The 26,537-nt window shown below is 65.8% G+C and overlaps 1 protein-coding gene across 8 annotated transcripts; it reads right to left on the bottom strand.

Annotated features, from left to right (window-relative positions):
* Nucleotides 1-25,872, bottom strand: RHBDF2 (rhomboid 5 homolog 2). Of its 8 annotated transcripts, none has more exons than XM_070060264.1 (19): nt 25,744-25,872; nt 14,218-14,409; nt 8,708-8,864; nt 8,006-8,130; nt 7,533-7,728; nt 7,240-7,443; nt 6,423-6,551; nt 6,047-6,165; nt 5,734-5,928; nt 4,397-4,508; nt 4,123-4,197; nt 3,763-3,924; nt 3,526-3,635; nt 3,364-3,427; nt 3,166-3,260; nt 2,860-2,935; nt 2,678-2,778; nt 1,675-1,828; nt 1-1,136 (listed from the first exon to the last, which is right to left on the bottom strand). In XM_070060264.1, exons 3-19 carry the CDS (start codon nt 8,849-8,851, stop codon nt 717-719), a joined length of 2,481 nt encoding a protein of 826 aa, XP_069916365.1. In that variant the 5' UTR covers nt 8,852-8,864; nt 14,218-14,409; nt 25,744-25,872; the 3' UTR covers nt 1-716. The 8 variants fall into 8 exon arrangements, with proteins under 8 accessions (XP_069916365.1, XP_069916366.1, XP_069916360.1 ...); XM_070060265.1 differs by having other exon boundaries at nt 1,675-1,726; XM_070060259.1 differs by having other exon boundaries at nt 2,860-2,879.
* Between the last annotated feature and the right edge of the window lie 665 nt (nt 25,873-26,537).

Raw genomic sequence — 26,537 nt, 5'->3', positions numbered from 1 at the left:
TTCTGTAAAGACCATTTAATACATCGGAGACGTCATCCATACAAAGTTAGCATTACTTTTAAAAATTAAGACCATGATAGAAACTGGTAAAAATAAACAGGCCTGATCGGGTCTCAGGCGCCCCAGCGGGAGCAGGTCCTGAGGCGGCCCCCGCCTGGGCGGGAGGGAGGCCGTGAGCGTGGGGGTGGGGGTGGGGGAGGCCCCAACACTGGAGACAATCCCTGAGGCAGAACTCTGCTGAACGGGGCCAGGAGGGTGAGGCGGGGCCCCCGTTGTCCATTTGCCAAAAACGAGCCGAGACTCCTGGTGCCCCAGCCTGGAGGTCTCTGCTCTTCCTCTGACCACCTGGGAGCCTGCATGGACAAGCTCGCAAGGCCACAGGGGAAGGCAGGCTGGGCTCCCAGGGCAGAGAAGGGAGAAGAGGAATGGGCGCCATGGTGGGGACCCCCGTTCTGGGAGCAGCTGCGGGGTGGCTGGGTCCCTAGCGACGGCCACTCACGCTGACAGCCGGGAGAAGGCACTGGCAGAGGCGGCCGCTGAGGACGCCGGGAAGAGGAAAAAACCCACTCCCCAGAGGAGGGCCCCACAGAGAGGGGCGACGTCAGAGCCTGGGACCCAGGCCCGGGAGAAGCAGGTGCCCTGAGTGTCCCCAGCGTGGCCCAGGAGTTCCAGGGAGCCCGCCCTTGTCGACGCTGGCCCGGCCCTGGGGGGGGCGGTCAGTGCAGCACCTGGTCCAGCTCGTACTTCTCGCAGAAGCGGCCGGTGAAGGGGAAGCAGGTGAGGTACTCGATCCAGGGCCAGTTGATGGGGTAGATGTAGAGCCAGAGGACCAGCGAGGAGAACAGGCCGGCGAAGACCAGCAGCGACACCAGGATGAGGGCGCGCTTGCGGTACTTGTCGCTCGTGCCGAAGGTGATGTAGGGCAGGAAGGCGAAAGCCAGCAGCAGGCCGCTGAGGAAGCCGAAGATGTGCGCGATGTTGTCGATCCAGGGCAGCAGGCCGCACACGAACAGGAAGAGCACCACGGCCGCCAGGTTCAGGAAGGCCTTCCAGGGCCGCTCCAGCAGCTGCCAGCTCTGGAACAGCTCCACGAAGAGGCAGGCGAGCAGGCCGAACTGCGAGCCGGCCGGGCCGACCTGGGGAGACGGGGCGGGGCGCAGCCGGGCACCCCGAGGCTCAGGGGCTGGGCTCAGCGCGAGCTGCCGGCCCAAAGCCAGCAGCAGCCCGCAGCCCTCTCGGGGCGCCGCTGGCCGGCTGTGGCCGCGCCCCATGCGGCTTGCTGGACAGACAGGCCTGCTCCGGGGAGCATGCGGCGGGAGGGCACGCCCATGAGGGGTTAAGGTGAGTCGTGGCAGTGTCACACGGCTCAGCCTGGAGACGCCAATCCCACAGACAGATGGCACGGTCTCAGGCAGGGTCACGGAGCGCCGAAGCGGTGCACAAGGCCTCCCGGGAGGTGACATCTGAGCAGGCAGGGGGCGGGACCTCAGTTGACTCAAGAGTGCCACCATGGCCGGGATTAGGGTCTGGGCGCTAAGCCCTGAGCTTAGCCGTCCACCTGCTGCTGAGCCTGGTATGGGAGGGGCCCTGGGTCCTCCTGCCAGACCTGGGGGTGGGCAGGGGCAGGGAGCACCACGGCTTTGGGCCCGGAGGGTCCCGTCCCCACGTCCCTACCTCTGCCCGGTACGGGAGGAAGATGGCGCTGGCGAGGTTGCCCGTGATGCCACTGAGGATGAAGATGAGGGAGATGCGGTGCCAGCCGGCCAGCTTCTCCAGGTCCCGCAGGATGGTCATTTGGAAGACCACAGACACGAGGCAGTGCACCACGCTGGGGGCAGCACAGCAGGCACCGGCCCTCCCACACCTGCCCACGGCCGCCAGGGGCACTGGGGGCTGGCGGGGGGGGGCCTGTCTCTGGGGGCTGGCAGGTGGGGGCCTATCTCTGGGGGCCAGCAGGGGGGGCCTGTCTCTGGGGGCCAGCAGGTTGGGGCCTGTCTCTGGGGGCACTGGGGACCGGCAGGGGGCCTGTCTCTGGGGGCTGGCGGGTGGGGCCCTGTCTCTGGGGGCACTGGGGGCCGGCAGGGGGCCTGCCTCTGGGGGCTGGCAGGGGGGCCTGTCTCTGGGGTCTAGCAGGGGGCCTGCCTCTGGGGGCTGGCAGGGGGGCCCTGTCTCTGGGGGCACTGGGGGCTGGCAGGTGGGGGCCTGTCTCTGGGGTCACTGGGGGCTGGCAGGGGGCCTGTCTCTGGGGTCACTGGGGGCCGGCAGGGGGGCTGTGTCTCTGGGGGCACTGGGGGCCTGTCTCTGGGGGCCGGCAGGGGGCCTGTCTCTGGGGTCACTGGGGGCCGGCAGGGGGGCCTGTCTCTGGGGGGCACTGGGGGCCTGTCTCTGGGGGCTGGCAGGGGGGCTGTGTCTCCGGGGGCACTGGGGGTCGGCAGGGGGCCTGTCTCTGGGGGCCTGTCTCTGGGGGCCAGCAGGGGGCCTGTCTCTGGGGGGCCCTGTCTCTGGGGGCACTGGGGGCCGGCAGGGGGCCTGTCTCTGGGGGGCTCTGTCTCTGGGGGGCTCTGTCTCTGGGGGCACTGGGGGCTGGCAGGTGGGGGCCGTGTCTCTGGGGTCACTGGGGTCTGGCAGGGGGCCTGCCTCTGGGGTGCGGGTGGGCAGCCGTCCCGGGGCCTCTCACCCAGCGTGCAGGAACAGAGACAGCCAGAGCCGGTAGAACTGATCCGGGACCTCGGGGTTGAGGAACGGCAGCAGCCCGCACACCTTGTTCAGGCAGTGTACCTGGTGGGCCGGCGTGGCGGTCAGGCCCGCGGGCTGCAGGGAACGCAGGAGCCCCGGCCGTTCCCTGCCGCCTCGCCTCACCTGCGAGCAGAGCGTTGCTTCTTCGTGGAAGTAGCCCTGCATGAATTCACAGTACTCCCGCGTGGTGATCTCGCAGCTGGGGACAGGCGGCGAGGGCACATCGCGTCACCTCGCCCGCAGCCCCGTGTGGGACCAGCAGGCGTCGCTGGCAGAGACCTCAGCCCGGAGGCCCCCCGCCCTCTCCCTCATGCTGTGGGCTGCCCCCATGGGGCACCGGGGAGCAGCGTCGGAGGGTACTGGCTCGGCGCAGGACGGGGTGCGGCAGCATGGGAAGCGTGGCCCTGGCGAGGGGCACCGCCGGCTCACCTGCCCTTGGTGCCGATGCAGCAGGGGCGGCCCTTGATCTCACAGTCCATGTGCGGGAAGCTGGTGTGGTTGCTCTCGGCCTGCTCCGTGCAGATCTGCAGAGGGGCAGACGCCGACGGGAGTGGGGGCCCGGAGGGCGGGACAGCTCCCCACCTCTGCCCTTCTCAGACCTCTCTCTGCCCAGGGGCGCCCCCTCACCGGCCACTTGGTGATATCGTCAGGCCAGATGTGGGCACCGCTGGAGGCCGGTTCCTCGCAGGTCCTGGGAGGCAGAGGCCAGACTGGGCAAAGTGAGGGGCCGTGGCACCCCCAGGGTCGCACCCACCTGCCACTGACGGGCGGGGCCGCACGAGCCCCTACCTGGGGTCCTGGTGGCACACAGCCCCTGACGTCCGCTTCTGGCCCAGGTCAGACTTGTCCAGGGGGGGCCCTGTGTCTTCCTGCCACTTGATAAAAGTGGCCAAAGTCTCCTGGAAGGGAGATGGTGATGTCACCCTTGCTGGAGCGGGCACGGGACCCTCCAGCACAGGGCCTCTTCCCACTGAGACCCCAGCTGGGTGCCCGGCTGGGGAGCCCGGGTGAGAGGGCCCGGCGCACCGAGCAGTCCTTGCGCAGGGTCTGGATGCAGCCCGAGTGGTCGTTCTGGACGCAGCAGCCCGAGTCCCGCTCCAGGTCTCGCTCCCGCCGCACCAGCCGCTCGATCTGCTGGTCCTTCCGGATGCACGGCGAGAACTTGGCCCCCAGGTGGATCAGGTCGATCTGGGGGGGGCGGGGGTGAGCTCCGGCCCCAGAGTGGGGAGGGGTCCTCTCCCCACCTCCGCCCCCCTGCTGACTGGCCCGGCTGGGGACCACTCCGGTCTCAGATGAGCCCCCCCAGCTCCCCTCCCCGCCCGCCCTCACCGAGCTGGGGGGGTCTCAGATGAGCCCCCCCCAGCTCCCCTCCCCGCCCGCCCTCACCGAGCTGGGGCCGATCCAGAAGTTCTCCTGCTGGATGTACTTGACACTCTCGTACACACCTTTGTTACGCAGCACCTGCACGTGGGCGGGGCGAGGGGCGGTGTCAGCCAGGCACAGGCCCCGGGCAGGACAGGGGCACTCGGGCAGGGACCAAGCCCCCAGCACCTCCTGCCTGGGCCCAGGTTGTTGTCACAGGAGAGATTCGGCACCCATAGCACTGAAGCCCCTTGGGGGAGGCTGGGATCCCCCCCCAGGGAGGGGGAGCCCCGCTCACCAGCTGGGTGGTGACGTGCTGCGCGAAGCCAATGGGCGCGGTGCCGTAGGTGCAGATCACCAGCAGCGTGATGATGATGTGGACGAAGGTCAGCCAGTAGGTGAAGTAGGGCCTGCGGACAGGGCCGGCGGGCAGCACTCAGGTCCTGCCCCGGCTCCCGCTCTCACACAACTCATCTTTCCCCGGAACAAGGCGGAGAGGCCCCTTGGTGCACCCCGCTCCCTGTTTAAACCCCCGGCGGCTCCCTCCTGCCTGGGGATGCAGGCCCAGGTCAGCTCCCTCTCGCGGGCTGCCCGGCCTGGCTGTGCTCGCTCGCGTCTCTGGCCTCGTTGCCCTCCTGTGCGCTTGCAGCCCCTGGACCGCGCCAGGGCACCGGCACATGCCAGGGGCACCTTTCCCACCGCCCCTCGCCCAGCTGACGTCTGCTCTCCCTGATCACCCAGCCCGTGTCCGGTCGCTCGGACGCCCATCATTGCTTGAGCTTTTTGGGATTTGGGATCCAGCATCCACGGAGGGGCCGCCCACTGCGGGACTCACCCCTCCCCAGTCGTGCGGCCGCTCCGTTGTGGTGGTCCCAGCTTTTCAAACACTTTTATCTAGTTGTTTACATGTTTTAGAAGCAGAGAGCCAGCGCCCATCCACTGGGTCACTCCTCAAATGCCCACGACAGCCGGGGCTGGGCCAAGACAAAGCCAGGAGCCAGGAACCCAACCCGTCTCCCAGAGACCCACTGCCTGCTACTCCTCGGGTACACCTTAGCAGGAAGCTGGAATCGGGAGTGAAGCTGGGACTTGAACCCAGGCACTGCTGTGGCCACTCCACTGGCCTTTCAGCTGCTGGGCCAAATGCCTGCCCCTCACTGCCCCAGCCTGTCCCTGGACGCACTCTGTGGCCCTGCTCCCTTCTCCTGGGGCCTGCACGTGGTGGCGCTCCGTGCTTTGCTGGTGACTGCCACCTGGGAGTGTGGCCGGGGACGCAGGCGCAGAAGCAGGAGGGAAAGAGGCAGCAAGCGCCCGAGGCCGTTCCCGGATCACACGCGTGTTCCCGAGGCCGTTCCCGGATCACACGCGTGTTCCCGAGGCCGTTCCCGGATCACACGCGTGTTCCCGAGGCCGTTCCCGGATCACACGCGTGTTCCCGAGGCCGTTCCCGGATCACACGCGTGTTCCCGAGGCCATTCCTGGATCACACGCGTGCGCCCACGGACAGGGCTCACCTGTGTGCTTGTCACTGACCCCCTGACCCAGGAGAGGCTCAAAGGGCCGGCTGAGCAAGGGGGCGGTGCGGGAGGCCCGGGGAAGCGGAGGCTCTGGTCCCCGGGGTCCCGCTGTCCTCACCGGTGGCTGTCGAAGCTCTCCAGCTGCCGCTGCACGGTGCTGCTGATGCTGCGCCGGTAGCTGCGGTTCAGCCAGTTGCCCACCACGCCCAGCCCGTAGTGCCGCTTCTTCCGGTCGAAGGCAAAGTGCTTCACCGTGGACGCGATGCGCCGGCCCCGCTTGGTCACGGGGCCCTGGGCTCGGCCGTACTCCTTCCTGGGGGGGACAGCGGCTCTCAGCCAGGCAGCAGCTGGTGCACTGGCCCTGGCAAGCGTGGGGGCTGGGCTGAGACAACGGGGCGGGGGGGCGGCGGGGGAGCCAGCCCAGCACTCACAGAGGGATCTGCACCCTCTCCGGGGACACCGGGGAGGCCGAGCGAGGGCCGGCGCGGAAGTAGTTGGCAGAGAGTGGGGGAGACTCGAACACATCATCGGGCATGGAGCTCATCTCTTCCTGGGTGGGGGACACGAGAGACGCGGCGTCAGGATTTCACTGTCACAGAGACTGGCCCCCGTCAGCCCTGGGCGGGGAGACTTCCTAGCAGGGGCCATCCCCAGCCTGGGTCCTCACGCACTGGGTCGCGGCAGCTCCACGCAGGGAACACCCATCCCGCCCACGAGTCTCTGTGTCTCCTGGGACCCGGCAGAACACGATCAAGGCCAACGCCCGCCCCCCGCCCGGGTCCCTGAGGGCCCACACCCCATGCTTGCCTTACTAAAAAACGAGGAGTCGAAGGTGTCTGCCCCATCGACCGCGTCCTCTTCCAGGGAGCTGGGGTAAGCAAAGCTGCGCTTGACCACCCGGCAGCGCTGGCCCGTGGCTTCCAGCACCGAGCGCCCCTGTGCAGGGGCGGGGGCACGGGCATCAGGACTGGGGTCCAGCACCAGGTCCCCAGCCCTCCAGCACCAAAGGACTCATGCGATGTCTAAGATCTGCCCAGGGAGAGGCAGCCCCCGGGGTGGGGGGTGGAGAGAGGCCAGGACGTGGGCTTTCACCACGGCCTGGGGTCAGCTCTTCCCTGGCAACCTCCCAGCCCTCTGGTGTGGGCAGCTGGCCCAGCGCTCAGAGCAGCACAGGATTCACACCCTCGCTGCCGAGGCTCCAGCCACGTCCTCCTGTCCAATTTCCCGGCACGGCACAGCAGACCCCACCTCCAGCCCCCACGGAAGCCCCCTGCTCCTGCTCTCCACCTCCGGGCTCTGCACAGGCCACTCCCTCTGCTGAGGACGCCTGCCCGTCCTGGTGCACCTGCCTCGTTTTTCTCGGCTCAGCCCCACACCTTTCCTGCTCGGACGGCTGACACCTGCACCTCTGGCCCCGCAGCCCTCCCTCCCCCCATCCCACCCCCACCGCCCGTGCCAGCGTCCACAGGGGCGTGAGTGGCCAGCACACGCCCACTCGCCACCCCCCAGCTCGGGAGCCCCTGCAGAGCGAGAGGCAGGGGAGGACTCCCGAGGGAACTGGCGCTGGGCTTCGGGGTCCCGGCACGTGCTCTGGGCGAGCAAGCAGCCTGGGCCAGGGGCTCACTTTGAGCAGGGCGGCAGCGGCCTGGAAGCTCATGTGGGCCACAGACATCCTCTTGCGCCGGGGCAGGTGGGAGAGGCCGGAGCGCACACTGCTGAAGGAGGTGAGGGACAGCACCCCGGGCGTGAGCGGCGGGTGCGGCGCGTGGGCCCGGTCCACCTCGTCCGGGTGGCGGAAGGCCCGGCCGCGGGCCAGTGGATCCACGATCTGGACGGGACGGAAGCGGTGAGCAGAGCCCCCCCGGGGAAGCCGCCCCCACCCCACCCCCGGGCCGGCGCGCGCCTCCTGGAGCCCACCTTGGGCAGCTTGCAGGGTTTGGGGGACTCGGTGCCCTGGAAGGACGGCACCTCCTGGCTGGGCAGCTCCAGCTCCCTCTGGCAGGAGGCCTTGAGGCGGCCGTAGCGCACGCTGCAGTGGTGCAGGCTGCGGTGCTGCCAGTGCTGCCGCTTGCCCTCCCAGTCGCCGCTTACCCCGAACCACTGGGCTGTGCCCCTGCGGGAGCAGAGGAGGTGGGCGTGTGTGAGGGTGACGGCGCGTGTGCACCGAGTGCGCGTGCGGGGAGGTGATGCCCACGGCACAGGTGGGGAGCAGATCAGCCTTCCAGCCCCCATGGAACCCAAGGACCCGGGGTGCCGGCTGGGAGGGCCCGGCCCCTGGAGCTCTCTCCACCTCCACCATTGCTGCGCTGGGCAGGGGGACCCGACACCCGCCCGCTCTCGGCTCTCTGCAGGGGCCTGGCCGGGGCAGGGCCGGGCCTCGGGGCGCTCACTTGCGGATGCTCTGGGACAGGGAGGCCTGGCGGCGGAAGCCGGGCCGCTTCTCCGCGCCCTCCTGCCATCGGCCCCGCGGCTCCTGGAGGCTGATGCTCTTCAGGTAGGCTGGGTTCTTGGGCCTCTGCGGGCACAAGGGAAAGAGAGGGCGGCGATGTGCGGGGCCCACACCGCAGGCTGCCTCTGCCTCAGCCCCTGCTGGGAAGAGACTGTCAGTCCACGTTCTAATCGGCCCCTTCCCGAGGTTTCCAGCTCCCCGCCCGCGCCCGCCCGGCCTGCTTCGGTGCCTGGGCGGGCGGTGCCTGGGCGGGCGGCCGGCGCACACAGCTCCCCTTTGTGTGTTCAATGAGCTCTTTATGCGGCCCCAGTCGGTCCTGCGGGCTGGAAGCGGGGAAGCTCTGACACTTCTCGGCCTCCCCCGGGAAGTGGGCGCTGCATGGGCAGCCTCTGGGTGACAGCCCAGCCCTCAGACGAGGCAGTGAGCCTGGGCAGCGAACAGGAAACGGCCAGCGCCAGGTGGAGGACAGTACCACCTGCCACCCAGCCTGAGTTCAGGGGCCCACTGCAGACCAGGAAGGGGGAGGGGGAGGTGTGAGCTTTCCGAGCAGTGGCTCTGGGGGAAGTGAAACCACCCGAGGGGCGTCGTCTGGGCACACCTGTGGCCCGTGGCGGGGCAGCAGACCCCCAGGCCGGGCCCTCACCTCCGGCAGCATGCTGTCCTGCTCCCCCGGGGGCTGCGTCTCGGGCGGTGGGATGGTGATGGACAGGTTAGGCGGCTTCCGGCTTTGCAGGCGGCTGCTGGACACGGAGGAGAGTCTCCCGCCATTCTCATCAGCAGATGCCATGCTGGGCAGGGGGCTGGAATGAGACAGGGAGAGGTGGCACGACCCCACGGGTGGTGGGTGACTTGTGGCAGGGTGGGCAGCCCCGTCCGAGAACAAACCTGTCTAAAGCTGCTTCAAACCGAACTCTGACACAAAGCCCAGGCCACCTGCCCTTCATTTGCATAGTCTGGGAGGCCCTCAACCTCCCACCCACTCCTGCCACCTCTGGTCTCTGCTTCAGGCAAGAACCAAACCTCCGGGGCCGGCGCTGTGGCATAGCGGGTAAAGCCGCCACCTGCAGTGCCACATCCCATATGGGCGCCTGTTCAAGTCCCAGCTGCTCCACTTCCAATCCAGCTCCCTGCTATGGCCTTGGAAAGCAGTAGAAGATGACCCAGGTCCTTGGGCCCCTGCACCTGCGTGGGAAGAGGCTCCTGGCTCCTGGCTTTGGATTGGTGCAGCTCCAGCCGTTGTGGCCATTTGGGGAGTGAACCAGTGATGGAAGACCTCTCTCTCTCTCTGCCTCTCCTCCTCTCCCTGTGTAACTCTGGCTTTCAAATAAATAAATAAATCCTAAAAAAAAAAAAAAAAAAAAAAAAAAAAAGAACCAAACCTCCAAAGGCACACAAAGCGGCCAGCATTGTGGCACAGTGGGTGAAGCTGCTGCCTGTGACACTGGCATCCCATACAGGTGCTGAGTTGGGTCCTGGCTGCTCCATTTGCAATCCAGCTCCCTGCTAATGTGCCTGGGAAGGCAGCAACAGATGGCCCAAGTGCTTGAGCCCCTGTACCCATGTGGGAGACCTGGATGAACCTCCGGGCTCCTGGCTTTGGCTTGGTCCAGCACTGGCCATCGCAGCCATCTGGGAAGCGAACCAGTGCATGTAAGATCTGTCTCTCCTCTCTCTGTAACTTTGCCTTCAAATAAATAAATTAATTAAAAAAAATTTTTTTAAAAAGGGGGCTAGCATTGTGGTATGGTGGGTAAAGCTGCTGCCTACAATGCCGGCCTCCCACATGGGGCTGGCCTAAGTCCTGGCTGCCCCACTTCCGGCCATGGCAGCCACTTGGAGAGTGAACCCTCAGATGGAAGATCTCTCTCTCTCTCTCTCTCCTTCCCTCCATCTCAGTAACTTTGCCTTTCAGATAAATAAATCTTTTTTTTTAAAAAATATGATCTAACAAAATTACCTTTAAAGAGATAAAAAAACAATGAATATGCTTATTTAAAAAAAAAAAAAGCATGAAGCTGAGGAATTCAGAGCTTGAGTGACCTGGCCACTTGGTCAGGGCAGGGCAGCCCCAGGGCCACAGGGGCAGGGGCAGAGTTTGGGGGAGGACGAGGAGAAGGCTCCAGGACGGGCAGGTGCCCTGAGCCACTGAGCAGGTGCCCAGGGCTTGGCTGGGCAGGCGCCTTCTACAGCTCGCAGTGGCCAGGCTATGCAGGGAGCAGTGGCTCCGCCCAACTTCCAGGGAGGAGAGAAATCCAGGAAGCTGGTCCTGTCCCGGGGCCGCCCAGCTCCTTTTTCAAAGATATGTGGAACTGCCACCTACCTGCGGCTTTTCTCTCTCCACAGTGGGAAAGGATTTTTGTTTAAAGATTTATTTTATTTATTTGAAAGAGTTACGGAGAGAGGTAGAGAGAGAGAGAGAGAGAGAGAGAGAGAAAGGTCTTCCATTGGCTGGTTCACTCCCCAAATGGCTGCAATGGCCAGAACTGAGCTGATCTGAAGCCAGGAGCCAGGAGCTTCTTCCGGGTCTCCCACGTGGGTGCAGGGACCTAGGGACTTAGGTCATCCTCTACTGCTTTCCCAGGCCATAGCAGAGAGCCAGATGGAAGAGGAGCAGCCGGGACTAGAACCAGTGCCCATATGGGATGCTGGCACCTCAGGCCAGGGCATTAACCCGCTGCGCCACACCGCCGGCCCCTGGGAAAGTATTTTAACAGAAGTGACTTTGGTGCAGCGGCTGGAACAGTGGCGTCCCACAGTGCCTGGCTCAGCTTCCTGTCAGTGCGCACCCCGCGGGCAGCGGGTGATGGCGCAAGCCGTGTGACTCCTGCCCCCGACGTGGGAGACCCAGCGGGGGTTCCTGGCTCCCAGCTTCGGCCTGGCCCAGCGCCAGCTGTTGTGGGCATTTGGAAAGTGAACCAGCAAACGGCGATCTGTCTGTCTCTGTGTCTTTCAAATAAAATGAACTTAAAACATTTTAAAATCTAAAAACTAACACGTCAAGGAAGTGCTGGATGGTCTGGCATCCTCGGTGTCTCGGAAAGGAGGGTGGCGGGGAGTCCTGAGCTCACGGGGGCGGGCCTGAGGCCATTCTCACGGGGGTGCTGGTTATACGAGGAGGGTCCCAGCTGGCTTGGCCTCTGCTCCCTGGCCCCCTGCGTGAGCCTGCCTGTGTGTGCCACCCTCACCATCCTCACCAGACCACAGTCCCCAGACCCCAGACCCCATGTATAACCCTGTCTCAGACTACGAGCCTCCACAACCAGGAGCCGAAATCACCCTTCTCCCGGCATTAGCAGCTCCTCCTAGGGGCTGTTCCAGCGACAAAGAGCTACCCGGTGCTCACCACAGAAAGAACTGGCAACAGCCCGCGCCGTGGCATGGCGGGGTAAGCTGCAGCCTGCGACCACGGCTCCCGTACGGGAGCACAGGTTTCATTAGGTCCTGGCTGCTCCGCTTCCGATCAAGCTCCCTGCTAATGCGCCTGGGACGGCCGTGGAAGATGGCCCCAGTCCTTGGGCCCCTGTCCCACTTGTGGGAGACCAGGGTGGGGTTCCTGGTGCCCAGTCCTGGCTGTTGCAGCCACTGGAAAGTGAACAAGCAGGTGGAAGATCTCTCTCTCTCTCTCTGTGTCTCTCCCTCTGTCTCTGCACTCTGTCTTTCAAATAAATCCATTTTTAAAAAGAGAGGAAAGAGGGGCTGGCGCTGTGGTGCAGTGGGTAAAGCTGCTGCCTGCAGTGCCGGCATCCCATACGGGCACCAGTTCAAGTCCCAGCTGTTCCACTTCCAATCCAGCTCTCTGTTATGGCCTAGGAAAGCAGTGGAGGATGGCCCAAGTCCTTGGGCCCCTGCACCCACGTAGGAGACCGGGAAGAAGCTCCTGGATCCTGGCTTCTGGTTGGCACAGCTCAGGTCATTGTGGCCAATTGGGGAGTGAGCCAGTGGATGGAAGACCTCTCTCTCGGCCTCTCTCTCTCTCTACCTCTACCTCTACCTCTACGTCTGCTTCTCTCTCTGTGTAACTCTGACTTTCAAATAAATAAATAAACATTTAAAAAAAGAAAAAAAGGGAAGAGAAACCCCACAGAGGCTCAGAAGAGTACAAGGCAGGCCGTGAACACAGACAGGGCCGCCTCTGCTTCTGCAGGCAACGCGTGCACTCACACAGCTCACACACCCGGCCCTGCGTGCGTGTGGCCAGACCGCTCTCCCTGCCGACTGCTGCACACGCCCTCTGCCTTTCTCAGCGATGGCAAAGCTCTCACCGAGCGGCACGCGCCACGGCGTAATTGCTGGCCGCCGGCTGTTCAGGATGCGTCTGGCCGCTGAGGCTCGTACCTGGTGTCGGCACGCACACCTCACCCCTGCCTGCACCGCGTGTGTCTGTTTGAGCACCATCACATGACGGCGTTTGGGAAGCAGAGCGGCTGGGGAGGGCAGGTGCACCCCGGATTTCAGCGGCTCTGCTGGCAGCCCCGCACAGCCGAGACGGCGGGCACCTGCCTGGGGCTCTTGGCCACTCCGCTGTGACCTCACCAGGGTCATCTTGTTCAGCTCACCTCCAGCTGGGCCCTGAGAACTTCTCTGCCTAAACCCCCAGCTGTTTCCTCTCCTCAACTTCCCAAGGTGCCTGGCACGGGTAGAGCTTCCCCGCCCTCTTTGTTCAAGGCCAGGGACCCCGCACCCACCTTCCAACATGGGTGCTGACCCTGGGGGTGCACAGACGGAGGCTGGGGGCGTGCGTGGGGTTAATGTAGGGGTGGGCGGCTGGGCACCGCAGCAGCCACATTCCCTCCACACCTGTCCTTCTGCCTCCCTCTCCTCTCACCTGGGGACCACGCCGGCCTCCAACACCCCACCACTGTCACTCCTACGCAGCTGCTGGGGCCACCTGTCTTCCTTTTCAGATTTATGTATTGAAAGTCACAGAGAGAGAGACAGAGGCAGAGACAGAGACAGCGAGGCCTTCCACCCGCTGGTTCACTCCCCAAATGGCCCACCCGGCAGGGGCTGGACCTGGCTGAAGCCAAGAGCTTTGTCTGGGTCTCTCACATGGATGCAGGGGCCTAGGCACTTGGGCCGTATTTCCTGCCTCCCAGGCACATTAACAGGAAACTGGATTACAAGTGGAGCAGCTGGGACTCAGACGGGACAGATGCCAGCACTGCAGGGACTCAGACATTGGACCCCCTGCTGTGACCACACTGGACCCCCTACTGTGGCTGCACTGCACCCCCCCCCCCGTGAGTGCTCTGTTCCCCCTACTGTGTGCCTGCACCCTACTGTGTGACTGCACTCCCCCGCCACGTGAGTGCTCTGTTCCCCCTACTGTGTGCCTGCACCCTACTGTGACACTGGACCCCCTACTGTGTGACCGCACTGCTCCCCCTACTGTGGGACTGCACCCCTCTGAGGGGCCACGGGGGGGATGGTAATGGGGATGCGAGGGTAAAATTAAGGGGAGCACAGCTCCTCCTCCGGGTCAGGAAAAGGTTCTGAGATGGAGAAGGTGACCACCGCGCCACCGTGAGTGCGCTAAAGGCCACAGTGGCTTGTGAGGTCCACCCCCAGGAAGCCCTGGGGAAGGGAGCTGGAGCAGGAGCGCTGGCGTCCCACCTCGGGGCCTCCTCTGTCCCACCCCGGGGCCTCCCTCATGGCAGGGGGCAGCTCCTTCCCAGCCCCTCCCCTGGCAGTCCCACCCCAGGGCCTCCTCTGTCCCACCCCAGGGCCTCCCTCACGGCAGGGGCAGCTCCATCCCAGGGCCTCCCCTGGCCATCCCACCCCAGGGCCACCCTCACGGCAGGGGGCAGCTCCATCCCAGGGCCTCCCCTGGCCGTCCCACCCCGGGGCCTCCTCTGTCCCACCCCAGGGCCTCCCTCACGGCAGGGGGCAGCTCCTTCCTAGCCCCTCCCCTGGCTGTCCCACCCCAGGGCCTCCTCTGTCCCACCCCAGGGCCTCCCTCACGGCAGGGGCGGCTCCATCCCAGCCCCTCCCCTGAGCCCCCACTGCTCCTGGCACTGACCCACCCCACCCACCGTCCACTCTGCCGCATCCAGTGCTGTACGCCTCCAGCGTGCCAACCCCACAGGAGGCATCAGGAAACCAGACGGGGAACAAGCGGCCGGCACCGCGGGCCCTGGGCACCCAGCTTCCTACCCGCAGAATCTGGGCTCGGCGTGCTGCTCCTGGGCTCGGCGTGCTGCTCCCTGGGCTCGGCGTGCTGCTCCTGGGCCCTGCTGGAGGCCGTTAGAGTGCGTTGTCTCCCCACTCGGTGCAGCTGCTCTGGGCTGCAGCCTCAGCTCGGAGCACTCGGGCTCAGGTCAACCAGGAGCCTCCCTGGCTCTCGGCCTGTAAGGAAGGAAAGGCAGGCTTGAGGGGCAGGCCCACCCTGCATCTTCTCATCTCCCAGCCTCAGTCTCACCATCCACAAAATGGGAACAATCCCACCCCATCAGAGAGGCTAAAGGAGAGGGATTAAAGGCTCCTGGTGGGGGGCTGGCGCTGTGGCCTGCAGCTCTGTCAGGCCACACGGGCACAGGTTCAAGTCCCGGCTGCTCCACTTCCAATCCAGCTCCCTGCTAACGCGCCTGGGGAAGCAGTGGAGAATGGCTCAAGTCCTCGGGCCCCTGCACCTGCATGGGAGACCTGGAAGAAGCTCCTGGCTTCGGCCTGGCCCAGCCCCGGTTGTTGCAACCATTTGGGGAGTGAACCAATGAATGGAAGATGTGTCTTTCTCTCTCTGTGCGTGTGTAAAACTCTGCCTTTCAAATAAATACATAAATCTTTCTTTTAAAAGGTAGAGTTAGAGAGAGGCAGAGGCATAGGTAGAGAGAGAGAGAGGTCTTCCATCCTCTGGTTCACTCCCCAAGTGGCCTCAATGGCTGGAGCTATGCTTATCCAAAGCCAGGAGCCAGGAGCTTCTTCCAGGTCTCCCATGTGGGTGCAGGGGCCCAAGGACCCAGGCCATCTTCTACTGTTTTCCCAGACCACAGCAGAGAGCTTGATCGGAGATGGAGCAGCTGGGGCTCAAACTGGTGCCCACATGGGATGCCAGCACCACAGGCAGTGGCCTTACCTGCTATATCACAGCACAGGCCCCTATATAAATCTTAAAAAAAGGGGGGGGGCTCCCAGTAGTGTTGAGCTGAGCACCTCTGGGTGCCAGGCAGCCAGGGGCAATGGCTCTTGGGGTGGGCGCTGGCTTAATGGCTAAGACCCCAGGTCCTGTATCCATCCCACACTGGAGTGCCTGGGTTCAAGTCCCAGCTCCAATCCCGACTCTGGGAGGCAGCAGTGATGGCTCACGTCATTGGGTCCCTGCCACCCAGAGTGAGCTCCTGGCTCCTGGCCTGGGCCTCAGCCCAACCCTGCCCACTAGGGGCATTTGAGGAATAAACCAGCAGACCCGAGTTCTGTCTCTAGTTAAAAAAAAAATTAAAAACACCACTGTTGGGGCCAACAGGGCAGTCAGATGGCCCCGTGTTTCCATTTGTTTCGATGTTACTTAATGGATGCGTTTAAGAATCCAGGAACCGCTGGCTGTCCTCCGATTAGGATTTCTTTTTGCCTGGACCCCCATCAGCCTAACTAAGGCAATGTTCAAGGGATCAGGAAGTGTCTGGTTTTCGTTAACAATCCGTCAGGGATGTGAAATGAGCCACTTGTCAGTGAGCTGGGTTAGTAAGTCCTGCAGCTGGGCTCAGAGAGGCGGTGTGGCCTGCAGTGGGCCCCCCAGGGAGGGCCCCAGGGCCTTCGTCTTGCACTAGGCCGGCCTCAGGCCCCTGCCGGCACCGCCCTGCTGGGTCCTCAGCACCCTTGGAGGGAACAAGATACGACCACTTTCGCTCTGGAAGGAACGGAGGCTCAGAGGGGCTCAGCAGCTGCCCAAGCTCACACAGCCAGGAAGGGGTCTTGAGGTCTCTCAAGCTGGGGTGCACCTGTGGCTGGAACCCCTCTCCAGGGGCCTGAGCCGAGGGCCCAGCGCTCATCAGAGGCCCGGGGCTGCCGTGGGGTTAGGGTCAGTTCAGACCCCTCTGACGCCACTGGGCTCTGCCATTTACGCTCTGCACACTGGGATCTGGGTTTTGGTTGTCAGAGCCCCCCTGCCCCCCGGGAGCAGGGTGTTGGGTGAGGAGGGGCTGCCTTAGACTGGTCTCGAGGCAAAGCCCCGGGCCCAGGACATTCCTGCTACTTGAAGGCTACACCGGGCCCACGCTGTGACACACAGGATTACAGCACTGCCTGCAACGCGAACCGAGTCCCGGCTGCTCCACTTCCGATCCAGCTCCCTGCTGGTGCACCTGGGGAGGCAGTGCAAGCCGGCCCCAGTGCTTGGCCCCTGCACCCACCTGGGAGACCCAGATGGAGTTGCAGGTTCTTGGCTCCAGCCTGGCTCAGTCGCAGCCGTTGTGGCCATTTGGGCGTGAGCCTGCAGAAAATCTCCCTAAATTGTGCCCTTCAAATAAATTAATCAGGAAAAAAAATTCTCGACTAACAACCTTGGCTTTTCTCCATCTGTCCCAAAGGGCAGGGAGTATTCTTTACTATTTTAAGATTTACTTATTTATTGGAAAGGCAGAGTTATGCAGAGAGAGAGGGAGATACACAGAGAGAGAGATCTTCCGCCTGCTGGCGCACTCCCCACATGGCTCAGACGGCCAGGGCTGGGCCAGGCTGAAGCCAGGAGCTTCAATCAGGTCTCCCATGTGGGCAGCAGGGGCCCAAGTAGCGGGGCCACTCTGCTGCTTTCCCAGGCCATGAGCAGGAGCTGGATTAGAAGTGGAGCAGCCGTGACACAAACCAGCACTGGTGGCGGCTTTACCCAGCACGTCATGACGCCAGCCCCAGGCCCACATTCCCAGCCACGCACGACAAGGCCCACCAAGACCACAGGCAGACGCCCGGCTGGCTCCACAGAGCCCCGGCAGCCGCTGGAGGATGCCACCCGGGGACAGCTCCAAGACAACAGCTTCACCAGAGGCCTCTGCAGGGGAACTGCCCGGCCCGGCCTCCTTTGGGACCAGGATGCAGGAGAGGGCACTGCCCCAGGAAACTGTCGCCGCGGGAGGGGGAGGAGGCAGAGGAAGGCTGGGGTGGGACCACACCGCAGCTCAGTGATCCAGGCAGACAGGATCCTGGAGCTGGCCACAGCTGCCCGGAGTCAGCACTGCAGGATGGCTGGGGCGGGACCACACTGCAGCGCAGCGATCCAGGCAGACAGGATCCTGGAGCTGACCACAGCTGCCCGGAGTCAGCACTGCAGGTCTGCCCCCGCCTGGCTCCCCCTGGCTGCTTCGGGAAGCCCGCCTGTCATCACCAGAGTCGGTCCCTGTGTCCCTGGCTCTCTCACGGCACCTGCGGTCTGCCTCCATGTGGGTGAACCCCACCTGACCTTGGGCAGCACAGGGCCGGGCATCGGGCAAGCCTCCATCAGTGGCTAGAGGCCGGGAGGCTGGGGTGTGCGAGCGGGTGTGGCCGGGCTGCTCACCCCACGTCCTCCTGGACAGGAGCCGTCTCCCCTAATTCTGCAGCCAGTCCAGGAAGCAGCAGCCCCCAGAGGTCTCTACGAAGAGCTGCCTGCTCTGCCCCTGAGCCCACTGCAGAGCCTGGGTGTGGGATGCTGGGTGCGGTCCCCTAGCACAGCCTGTGCCCCCCCAACCCCCCAGGTCTTTGGGCGCCATCAGCACTCCCTTAGGCACTGAGGAACTGCCAGTCAACCCCCCCATTCTAAGGCGGTACCACTCCAGCTGGGGCCTTGGCATTTGTGCCAATCTCCTGGTGGGAGGGGCAGAGGACAGGGGAGACTGGACCAGCCCCAGGCAATCCTGGGGGTCACAAAGAGGGGCTGTCTCCAGAGGGTTTGAGGCAGGGCTGGGGAGCGGGCACATTTGCCCAGGACAGCCGTCCCCACCACCTTCACGGGCAGCAGTCCTGGTGACGGCCTGCGAGCAGCTGCACCCTCAGGCCTCGGTCAGACCCCAGGAAGCCACCGCTCTCCCCAGCCCGTCTCGGTCAGACCCCAGGAAGCCACCGCTCTCCCCAGCCCGTCTCGGTCAGACCCCAGGAAGCCACCGCTCTCCCCAGCCCGTCTCGGTCCAAGACTGCCTCCCCCGGCTGTTGCAGAAGTGGGTAGGCCTGAAGCCAGCCCCTTCCTCAGGGCTCGGTGTGTGTGGGGGTGGTGGCAGGTGTGGGGCCTGCAGACCCACCCTGGGCTCCACTGCTGCCCACACCCAGGAGAGGAGGAGCACCTCTGGCTCAGGCCAGGCGGAAGAGGGCGCCGGGGCTGCCTGCCCAGTCTAACCCAGCCCAGGAGCACTTGCTCACCACTCAGTAAACTGTGACATCCTGGCCCCAGCCTTCCTCCCGCTGGCCACAAAGGCACCCACTGCTCCCTCCAGCCTCACAGGCAGCCAGGGGGTGGGGGTGAGAGGTCTGAAGGCCGCCCCCAGGAGGCGGGGCCACAGCCACCTGCTCAGGCTGGAGACTCCCAAAGGGCCCATGGGAGGGGGTTGGGGTGGGGGCCTGAGAAAAGGTGAGGGTGGAGTCCAGACCACCGAGGTGCCCCTGGGTTGGGGCGTCTGTACCCCACCCTGCCCCACTGTGGATGGGACGGTCTAGGCCAGGCGACAGCCAAGCAGGCTCAGAACCACTGCCAGGCTGCCTGGAAATTGGGTTTCCCGAGGGTGGGGCTGAGCACTCCAACCAAGGGGATCTGTTCCAGCCAGGGTCAGCAAGGCTGGCCCAGGGGAGACCCCCACGACAGACCACTGTGGCCAGCCCAGGTGGGGGCCACAGGGCGCCCCACCCAGCGCTGGCCTCCCAACTGCCCCAGGCGCGGTTCTACCTGTATCCAGGGATCTGGCTCCAGTCCCCTTCCCCCTCTCCACCTGCCCGCCAACGGCTCCCACACCAGCAGCTCTCCGGAGGGAGGCTGGGAGGGGCCCTCGCGGGAGGAAAGAGGGGGCCCACTACCAACCGCTGGGTGTGACCAGGAAGTCCGGGGCCTCCCGTGGGAAGGAGCCCAACCAGCTGTGCGGAGGGCGGGAAGAAACCGCCACCTGGCCCGGCCACCTCCAGCCCGGCCCGTCTGGCAGCCGTGGGCGTCCGGGGAGCAGGCAGCGAGGAGAGAAGGGGCTGGGCTGAATCACAGGATGACAGGGTGAGGGCCGGGGGCGCCGCCGCCGCTGCAGCCCCAGAAACCGAAACTCATCCTCCCGCTCAAGGCCCTGCTGGGAACTGGGGCATTTTTAGAAAGTCGCGAAGAGGAAGCTGGGCCCGTGCCGGCCCGCTGTGCAACGCAGTTCTGCTGACCGCGGGAACCCGGGGACGTGGAGGATGGCTCCTGGAGCCCTGGCCCCCCGCACAGGGCATGGGATGGAGCAGAGCGCGTGGGGCGGTATTTGGAAGTCAGGAGAGGAAAGCGGGCACAGAGAATGGCGATTTGCCTGCGCGTGACCATGGACACCAGCGTTAGGGCAGGTGGAGGGGCACGGGCAGTCATGGTGGGAAACCCGGCTCTGCCAGCCCAGAACCCAGCCAGGAGCGAGCTCCCGGCCCCCACTTCCCCAGAGGGGCCAGGAGCGGGGGTGCGCACCTCACCGGCACACACGCTTCGCGCTGGCAGCTGGAAGGGCCAAGGGTTTGCGCCCCCGAGGCGCCTCGACCACACGGCCTTGCCTTCTTTCTCCCTCTCCCCAGTCTTGCTCCAAACTCAGATCCAATGATACATGACGGCAGGGGCAGCTGCGGGGCTTGGCCACCCGCCAACTTCTCCCCGTCGGACCCCGGGCTCCCCTCAACCCAGCTCGGGCGGCTTGGGTGTCATGGGCAAGCAGGGCTGAGGGTGTGAGCCTGCGCGCCTCCAGGCAGCGGCCCAGTTCCTGGAGCGGTGCAGACCCCCCACCCCTCTGCCCATCCATTTCTAAAGATCCCCTCGCCCCTGGGGTTGGCAGAGACGTGAAGGACCCCTCTCCAAGCACCAGAAGTGGGCTGCAGGCGCCCGAGCCTGGGGTCCTGGAGGCTTAGGTTGCAGCTGGCAACAGACAGGGGCAGGTGTCACGGGAGTACAGCTGGGCCCCCAGCCGGGCACACTGCTGGGGCCCACCCACCCTGGCACCTTCAGGACCCCTCTGGGAACCTGTGGACTCCAGCGGCTGCTGGTGGAGACAGGCGTCCGGCTGGCAGCAAAGCCGGGACGCAGGTGACCGGGGCGGAACCTGGGACGGGACCTTCCACACCCCCGGCAGGCAGCAGCAGCTCCGAGCGCCTACAGGCTCAACTGCAGGACTGGTGGACAACGGAGAAAGAAGCTGAGTTCTCACAGGACCCGAGGCAGCCATGGCCGGCGCTGCTCAGGGCTGGTGGGCAGCAGTGCACGCCCCTGCACTCCACTGGGGGCTTCCTGCCGCCACCCCACGTACATAGGAGAGCTCCGTCTTGGGCTTGCAGCGAGAGCTCACCCACTTCCCACCCCTTTCCCCCACGGTCTGGCTCCAATGAAAACGCTGCCTGGTGTGGGACACAGATGAGGGGCCCAGCCTTAGCTGCCGTGCAATCCCGGGCAGGCCACTTGGTCCCTGGCCGTCGGCTTATTTATACTTAAGGTGCTGGAATCCTCCCTGTGGTCTGAGAAGCCGAGTGGCTTCGTACCCCTCACCAGGGCTCACCCCACAAGCGTGCTCAGCTAAGGAACCAAGTCTCACCCTGTCCCACGAAGCACACGCACCCTGCCCAGCACTGCCCGGCCACACACAGGCCCAGGAAGCCGGCCTCACCTCGACACGCTGGACACTGGGGCCAGCTCTGCTCCTGTCTGTGGCAGCCCCTTGGCAGGCGGGCAGGGAAAGCCAGGCAAACACTTTTGGGCTTGTAAACATTCATTAAGGAGCTAATAAACCTGATCTCCCAGAACCTTGCCCTGGGGCTCTCGGCTTCCCGGGAAGAGGCTGGCCCCAGCCCCGGTGGCTGCAGCACTTCAGGGTACTTGGACATGGGCCCAGCGGGCTTGCGAAGCCACCTGCTCGCTGCCCCTGCCCACCCGCCGGCAGCTAGGCGATGCCTCGCGGAGCAACGGGAGCTAGACTCAAACCTGGCCAAGCCGCCTGCCTCGGTGACACTGGGCTCACCACTACTACCGAGCCTGCTTCCTCTGCTGCCCACCGGGCAACGCCCCGGCACCGAGGGAGCCAGCAAAGATGGCACGAGGTGACGAACCCGCAGCGCCTGGCATGCGGTCCACAGCCGGCTTCTGGCTGAGCTCGGCCGCCACCGCTCACTCGGTCTCTGCATCTAGGCCACGAGGCCCAGACAGGTTAAGTCACCTGCGAAAGGCCTCACAGTCCAGCCCTGGCCATGTCCCCCCTGCAGCCTCGTGACACCCAGGGACTGGACAGGCTAGAGGGGGCGGCGCCGAGCGCTGGGGCTGAGCAGTGGCTCCCGAACCCCACCGGACCCCCAAGCACAGTGTGCACACCTATCTTGGGGAGCACTTCTCAGCTGACACTGGCCTGGCAAACGCCGTCTCACCGAGGGCGAGAGGCAGCTGTCACGACACTCAAGGCTGAGAAAGCCCCCGGGGTTCAGGCCCAGAGCTTCAGTTCCGGTCCTGCTCCTGCCCCCAACCCCACACTGAGACGAGGGCCTGGGGAGAGCCAGGGGACGGGGGAAAGGCACTTCCTCTGCCAGGGACCTGCGGCAGGAAGCCCTCCCTGGCCCACCCGCAAGGCTGCTGCACAGGCCAGGAACACAGCCGGGAGGCAGAGACGAAATCCAGGGTTCTGAAGGTTACCCACTCCCGGCCCCAGGAGCACAGCGGAGGGCCACGGCCTCCATGAGCCCTCCGCCCCTCCCTGCCCCACACAGAGCCTCCACGTCACGCGCCCAGCGGCCCGGGAACCCTCCTGCACAGGAGTCCCAGTTTATGCCTGGATGGAAACCCACCCTCGCTGCCCCTGGCCACCAAGGCACGGAGGATCTCAGCCCCACGGCCGCCCCGCTCTCCTCCAGCCCGCGACAGCCCATCAGGTGGGGCTTCTGCCATTGCCGAGTCTGTGCCCGGGCCCCGGCCACACTCCGACAGGGACACCTCCCCTCACCGTGCTCCCGCCACGGCAGCCTCCCTGGCACACTACTGCCGCCCCACTGTGCAGCTGGGAAAACCAAGGAAAAGGCCCCTGAAACACCCCGCATCCCACTGCACGTGCTCCCGTAAACCCTGTGCCTGGGACTTGTTTCTGGGCTCCTCCCCGAACCCAAGACCAGCCCCCTCACTCTGGGTCAGCGGCCCTGATCGGCTGTCCCCCTGCACTGTCCACCTGCTGCCCCCACCTTCCCCGTGGGGTCGGGCAGCCCTGGGGCTGGCACTACTGTTCAGTGGTGTTTGAATCACAACCCACTCGTGTCTGGACCCCGGGTGATTGTAATAAGAGAGCCCATCTCTCCTCCATCGGCGGCTGAGACGCAGGCAGGGTGCCTAGACGTAGCCCCGGGAAAGCCGCCATCCCTCCCGGTGCCGACGAGGCCGTGGCCAGTCCCAGGCCCGCTGCTGCGCCAGCCGGGCTGCCGCCCTGCCACTCCCCCTGCCTGGCTCAGCTGGGAAACTGGAGCCACTTCCGATGTGATGCGTGAGCTCACCCTGGAAACTCCCGCGGGCGGCGGGGACGCTGGGGCCTGCTCCAGACGCCCGGGGGAGGGGGGCTCGCAGAGGGAGACACAGCCTGGGAGCCAGCCAGTCTCCCCAGGGGCACCAGGGGCAGGCCCAAAGGAAACACCAGGTTGCTCACCCAAGTCACTGGCACAGGAGCCGGCCTTGGCCACGTACACGTGTGTGTGCACGCGCTGCCCTGACCCAGACCTTGTCCTGGAGAGTCTACACGACAAGCAGGACGGGGACCCTGGCAGAGGGCCGCAGTGGTGTCCAGAACACAGGTCAGGGAACCCCAGCCAGGCCCAGGCCCCCCGTGCACCTGCGGCCCCCACGCACCTGCAGTGTGGCGTGTTCCTCCTCCCGCAGGGACAGAAGCCCCCTTCCCGGGCAGGAGAGGGAGTGTGGGCTTTTCCACCAGGCACAGCTGCGGCTCAGGAACCAACAGGCCAGCAAAGAGTCACTGTCTGGTCTCTTTAGCAGGCTTGGGGTCGGCAGCCAGGGTTCAAACCTGGGCACCGCCGCAAACCAGCAGCTCTGAGCAGACCGGAGGGCTCGGCCTGTGCCTGGAGAAGACAGCGGCAGCCAGGGCCGCTAACCCTGCTCTGTTCAGCGGGCGAGGTGAGTCTCACCCCAGCCTTTCACCGCCAGCACAGCCGGCCAGCCATCCAGAGACCCCTGCCTGCCCTCTTCCCGCACCAGGCTTCCCAGGCAAGGAGCTGTGTGTGTGTGGAAGTGAACGGGACAGGGGCTGGGGACACCAGCGTCCCTTATCAGAGCACAGGTTCGAGTCCCGGCTGTTCCAGTTCCTATCACGCTCCGGGCTAATGCACCTGGGAAAGCAGCGGGTGACGGCCCAAGTGCTTGGGACCCTGCACCACGTGGGGGACCCGGATGAAGCTCCTGGCTCCTGGCTCTGGCCTGGCCTAGCTCCAGCCTTTTGGAGAGTGAATCAGCAGACGGAAGAGCTCTCTCTCTCCATCTCTCCCTGTCACTCTGCTCTCCAAGTAGATACAGCATTTTTTTTTTTTAAAGTAAGAACAGGACAGGAGTAACAGATCCTGTAGGAAAGTGGGGAGGGAGGGCCGGGAGGTAGCTGCCCCCTCCTGGTTCCCAGGAAACTGACAGCACATTCCTAGAGCCCAATTTGAATGACTGCAGCTCTGACAGTCCTCCCACTGTCACCTCTGCCCGGCTAAACGCCAGGGGCGGGGGAGCCTCACTCCTCCAGCAGTGGGTACCACGCTGGGCCTCAGCCGAGCAGGGTTCCCACGGCCGCACGGAGGGAAGACGGGGGGCCGCAAGGAGTCAGGGGCCCTGACACCGCTCGGAGGTTGCTTCCAAGGTGTAAAATACCAGGATAGCTCCGTGTCTGATCGGAGGAAAATTCCAGATCACGTGGCAGGAGGCATCCGCACCGGCCTGGGCCACCCGGCCGGGAGGGAATCTATGGGGCAGAACTCAGCCCTGCCCCTCCTCCACTCCCAGGGATATTTGAGCTCCAGGCTGCCTGCGCTGCCCTACACAGGAAGCCGTCCTTGGGACCAAGGACTCCAGCCTGGGTGAAGCCAGGGCCCCTGCTCCAGCCCCTCCTCCACGGCACCCGGACCCACTGCCTGGTGGGACCAGGACTCCAGCCTGAGCGGGGCCAGGGCCCCTGCTCCAGCCCCTCCTCCACAGCACCAGACCCAGTGCCTGGTGGGACCAGGACTCCAGCCTGGGTGAAGCCAGGACCCCTGTTCCAGCCCCTCCTCCACGGCACCCGGACCCAATGCCTGGAGGGACCCGGACTCCAGGCTGAGCGGGGCCAGGGCCCCTGCTCCAGCCCCTCCTCCACGGCACCCGGACCCACTGCCTGGTGGGACCAGGACTCCAGCCTGAGCAGAACCAGGGCCCCTGCTCCAGCCCCTCCTCCACGGCACCCGGACCCGCTGCCTGGTGGGACCCGGACGGCTCAGGCCCCGTGGAGGACTCTCGCCAGGGCAGCAGCCGCCTTCGCACCTCCTCATGCCCAGCTCAGTCGGGTTTATTCCCGAGTTCCTCCCCTAACTACTGGGGAGACCCAGGCAGGGAGGACGAACAGGTGGAGAGCGACTCGGTGGTGGCGGCCCAGGCTGGCTAATTCCCGGGGGCCTGTCCCGCGCAGCGGCTGGGTGCGTGGCAGCGCCCCCGGCCTCCGCCCAGCACACACGGGTGGCGACAACACTCAGTCCTCCTGACACTGCCCCAAATCCCCCGCCCCCCACCCCCTGCTCTGAAACACCCCCAGCTTCACTCCCCGCCCCACAGACACCCACAGACACCGGCTTGATAGCGTTTCACCCGCAGCTGCCGGACCCCTGGGGCCCCAGGCCCTGTCACTTGGGACACCGAAGCCCCTCCCCACGCACCGCACCTGCACGCCCTCTAGCCCCGCCCACGGCCTTCGCCCGCCTTTCACCACCTGGGTGCCCTTTCTGCCATGGCGGAAGGGCCCCTGACTTCCAACCCGTGCCCTGCAGGAGCCCCGCAGTCCAGAAGTCAGGGCCCCGGGATCCAGCCCCGCGGTGGGAGCCGCCTCCCCGACCCCCGCCCCTGCCTCACCTCGTCCCGAGGCAACGCACGCACCCCGGGCCCGGCGGCCCCGCGCGCCCCCACGAGAAAGCGAAGGCGGAGAAGGGTCCGAGGTCCCGGCACTTGGGGGACCAAGGCAGGACTGCCCGGTGCTGTCCGGACGGCCCGCTCTTCCTCCCAGGGCTCTAAACTTCTGCCCAATCGCCGTGCCCCACATGCGGTGACCCCTGGCCCGAGGACCCCTGAGGCGTCTAACCCGCGCCGAGCCCAGGGGCAGACAGACCCGGTCCAGCGGCGCCGCCGGCGCCGGCCGAGGCCAGCCCAGGGCTCTGGCCCGGCTCACGTGGGCCCCGGGCGCTCGCAGGGCGGGCACCCGCCCCGGCCGCGCGGCCGCGCACCCGCGCACCGCCGCCGCAGGCAGCCTCGGGCCGGACCCTGGGACCCTGAGGGCGCCTGCGGCCCAGCTCCGCCCGCGGCCCCGCGCTCACCTCCCCGCGGCCCCAAGTCCCGGGACGCAGCTCCGCGCGGCGAGGCCGGAGGCTGGGCGGCGGCTCCTCGGGGGCGGGGCGCCGGCTCCCCGCCTCTTCCCTACCTGCGCGCAGGGGGCGGGGCCGAGCCGCGGGGCGGGGTTTGCGTGGGGGCGGGGCCGAGCCGCGGGGCGGGGTTGGGCATCAGGGAGTGCTGGGGCGGGGCCGAGCCGCGGGGCGGGGTTTGGCGTGGGGGCGGGGCCGGGCCTCGGGGCGGGGTTGGGCATCAGGGAGTGCTGGGGCGGGGCAGGGCCTCGGGGCGGAGTTTGTACATCGGGGGCGTGGTGGGGCGTGGCCAAGCCTCTGGGGCGGGGCCCGCGGCGCCCGCCTCCGCCCGCTCCCCGGGCTGACGTCGCCGCCCTCCTCGCTCCCCCTAGCCGGGTCCCAGCCCCGCAGATGGTCTCTTCCCGGGACCTCACGGTTGTCAGCTGCCATCACCGGTCACCCTTCTCAAGAAAAGCGCCCCCCACCCCGGCGCTCTCACCTCAGGCCAAACGGACCTGTACCCGGCCCTGTCAGCCCGGGACCTCCGCCCTCGGTGCGGCTGCCGCCTCCGGGAAGCCTGCTCTGATAACCTCCGCCCACATCCTCCGAGCCCGGGCCGGGTCTGTCGTCTGCCGGCGGCCGCAGCTGGTGCTGGCCTGCAGAGCAGCAGCCCCGTGCTTTCTGACCGTGGGAGTCGGGAAGGCCTGTTAGCTAGGGGTCATCGGATGTGGGGCCGCGGTTCAAATCCTGCTGCTGCCCAGGGCGGCCAG

Source organism: Oryctolagus cuniculus, chromosome 17 (genome assembly GCF_964237555.1).
Source record: "Oryctolagus cuniculus chromosome 17, mOryCun1.1, whole genome shotgun sequence".
In the NCBI taxonomy this organism is placed as follows: domain Eukaryota; kingdom Metazoa; phylum Chordata; class Mammalia; order Lagomorpha; family Leporidae; genus Oryctolagus; species Oryctolagus cuniculus.
Note: the sequence above shows the minus strand (reverse complement) of the source record. Positions and strands in the feature narration are given on the sequence as shown.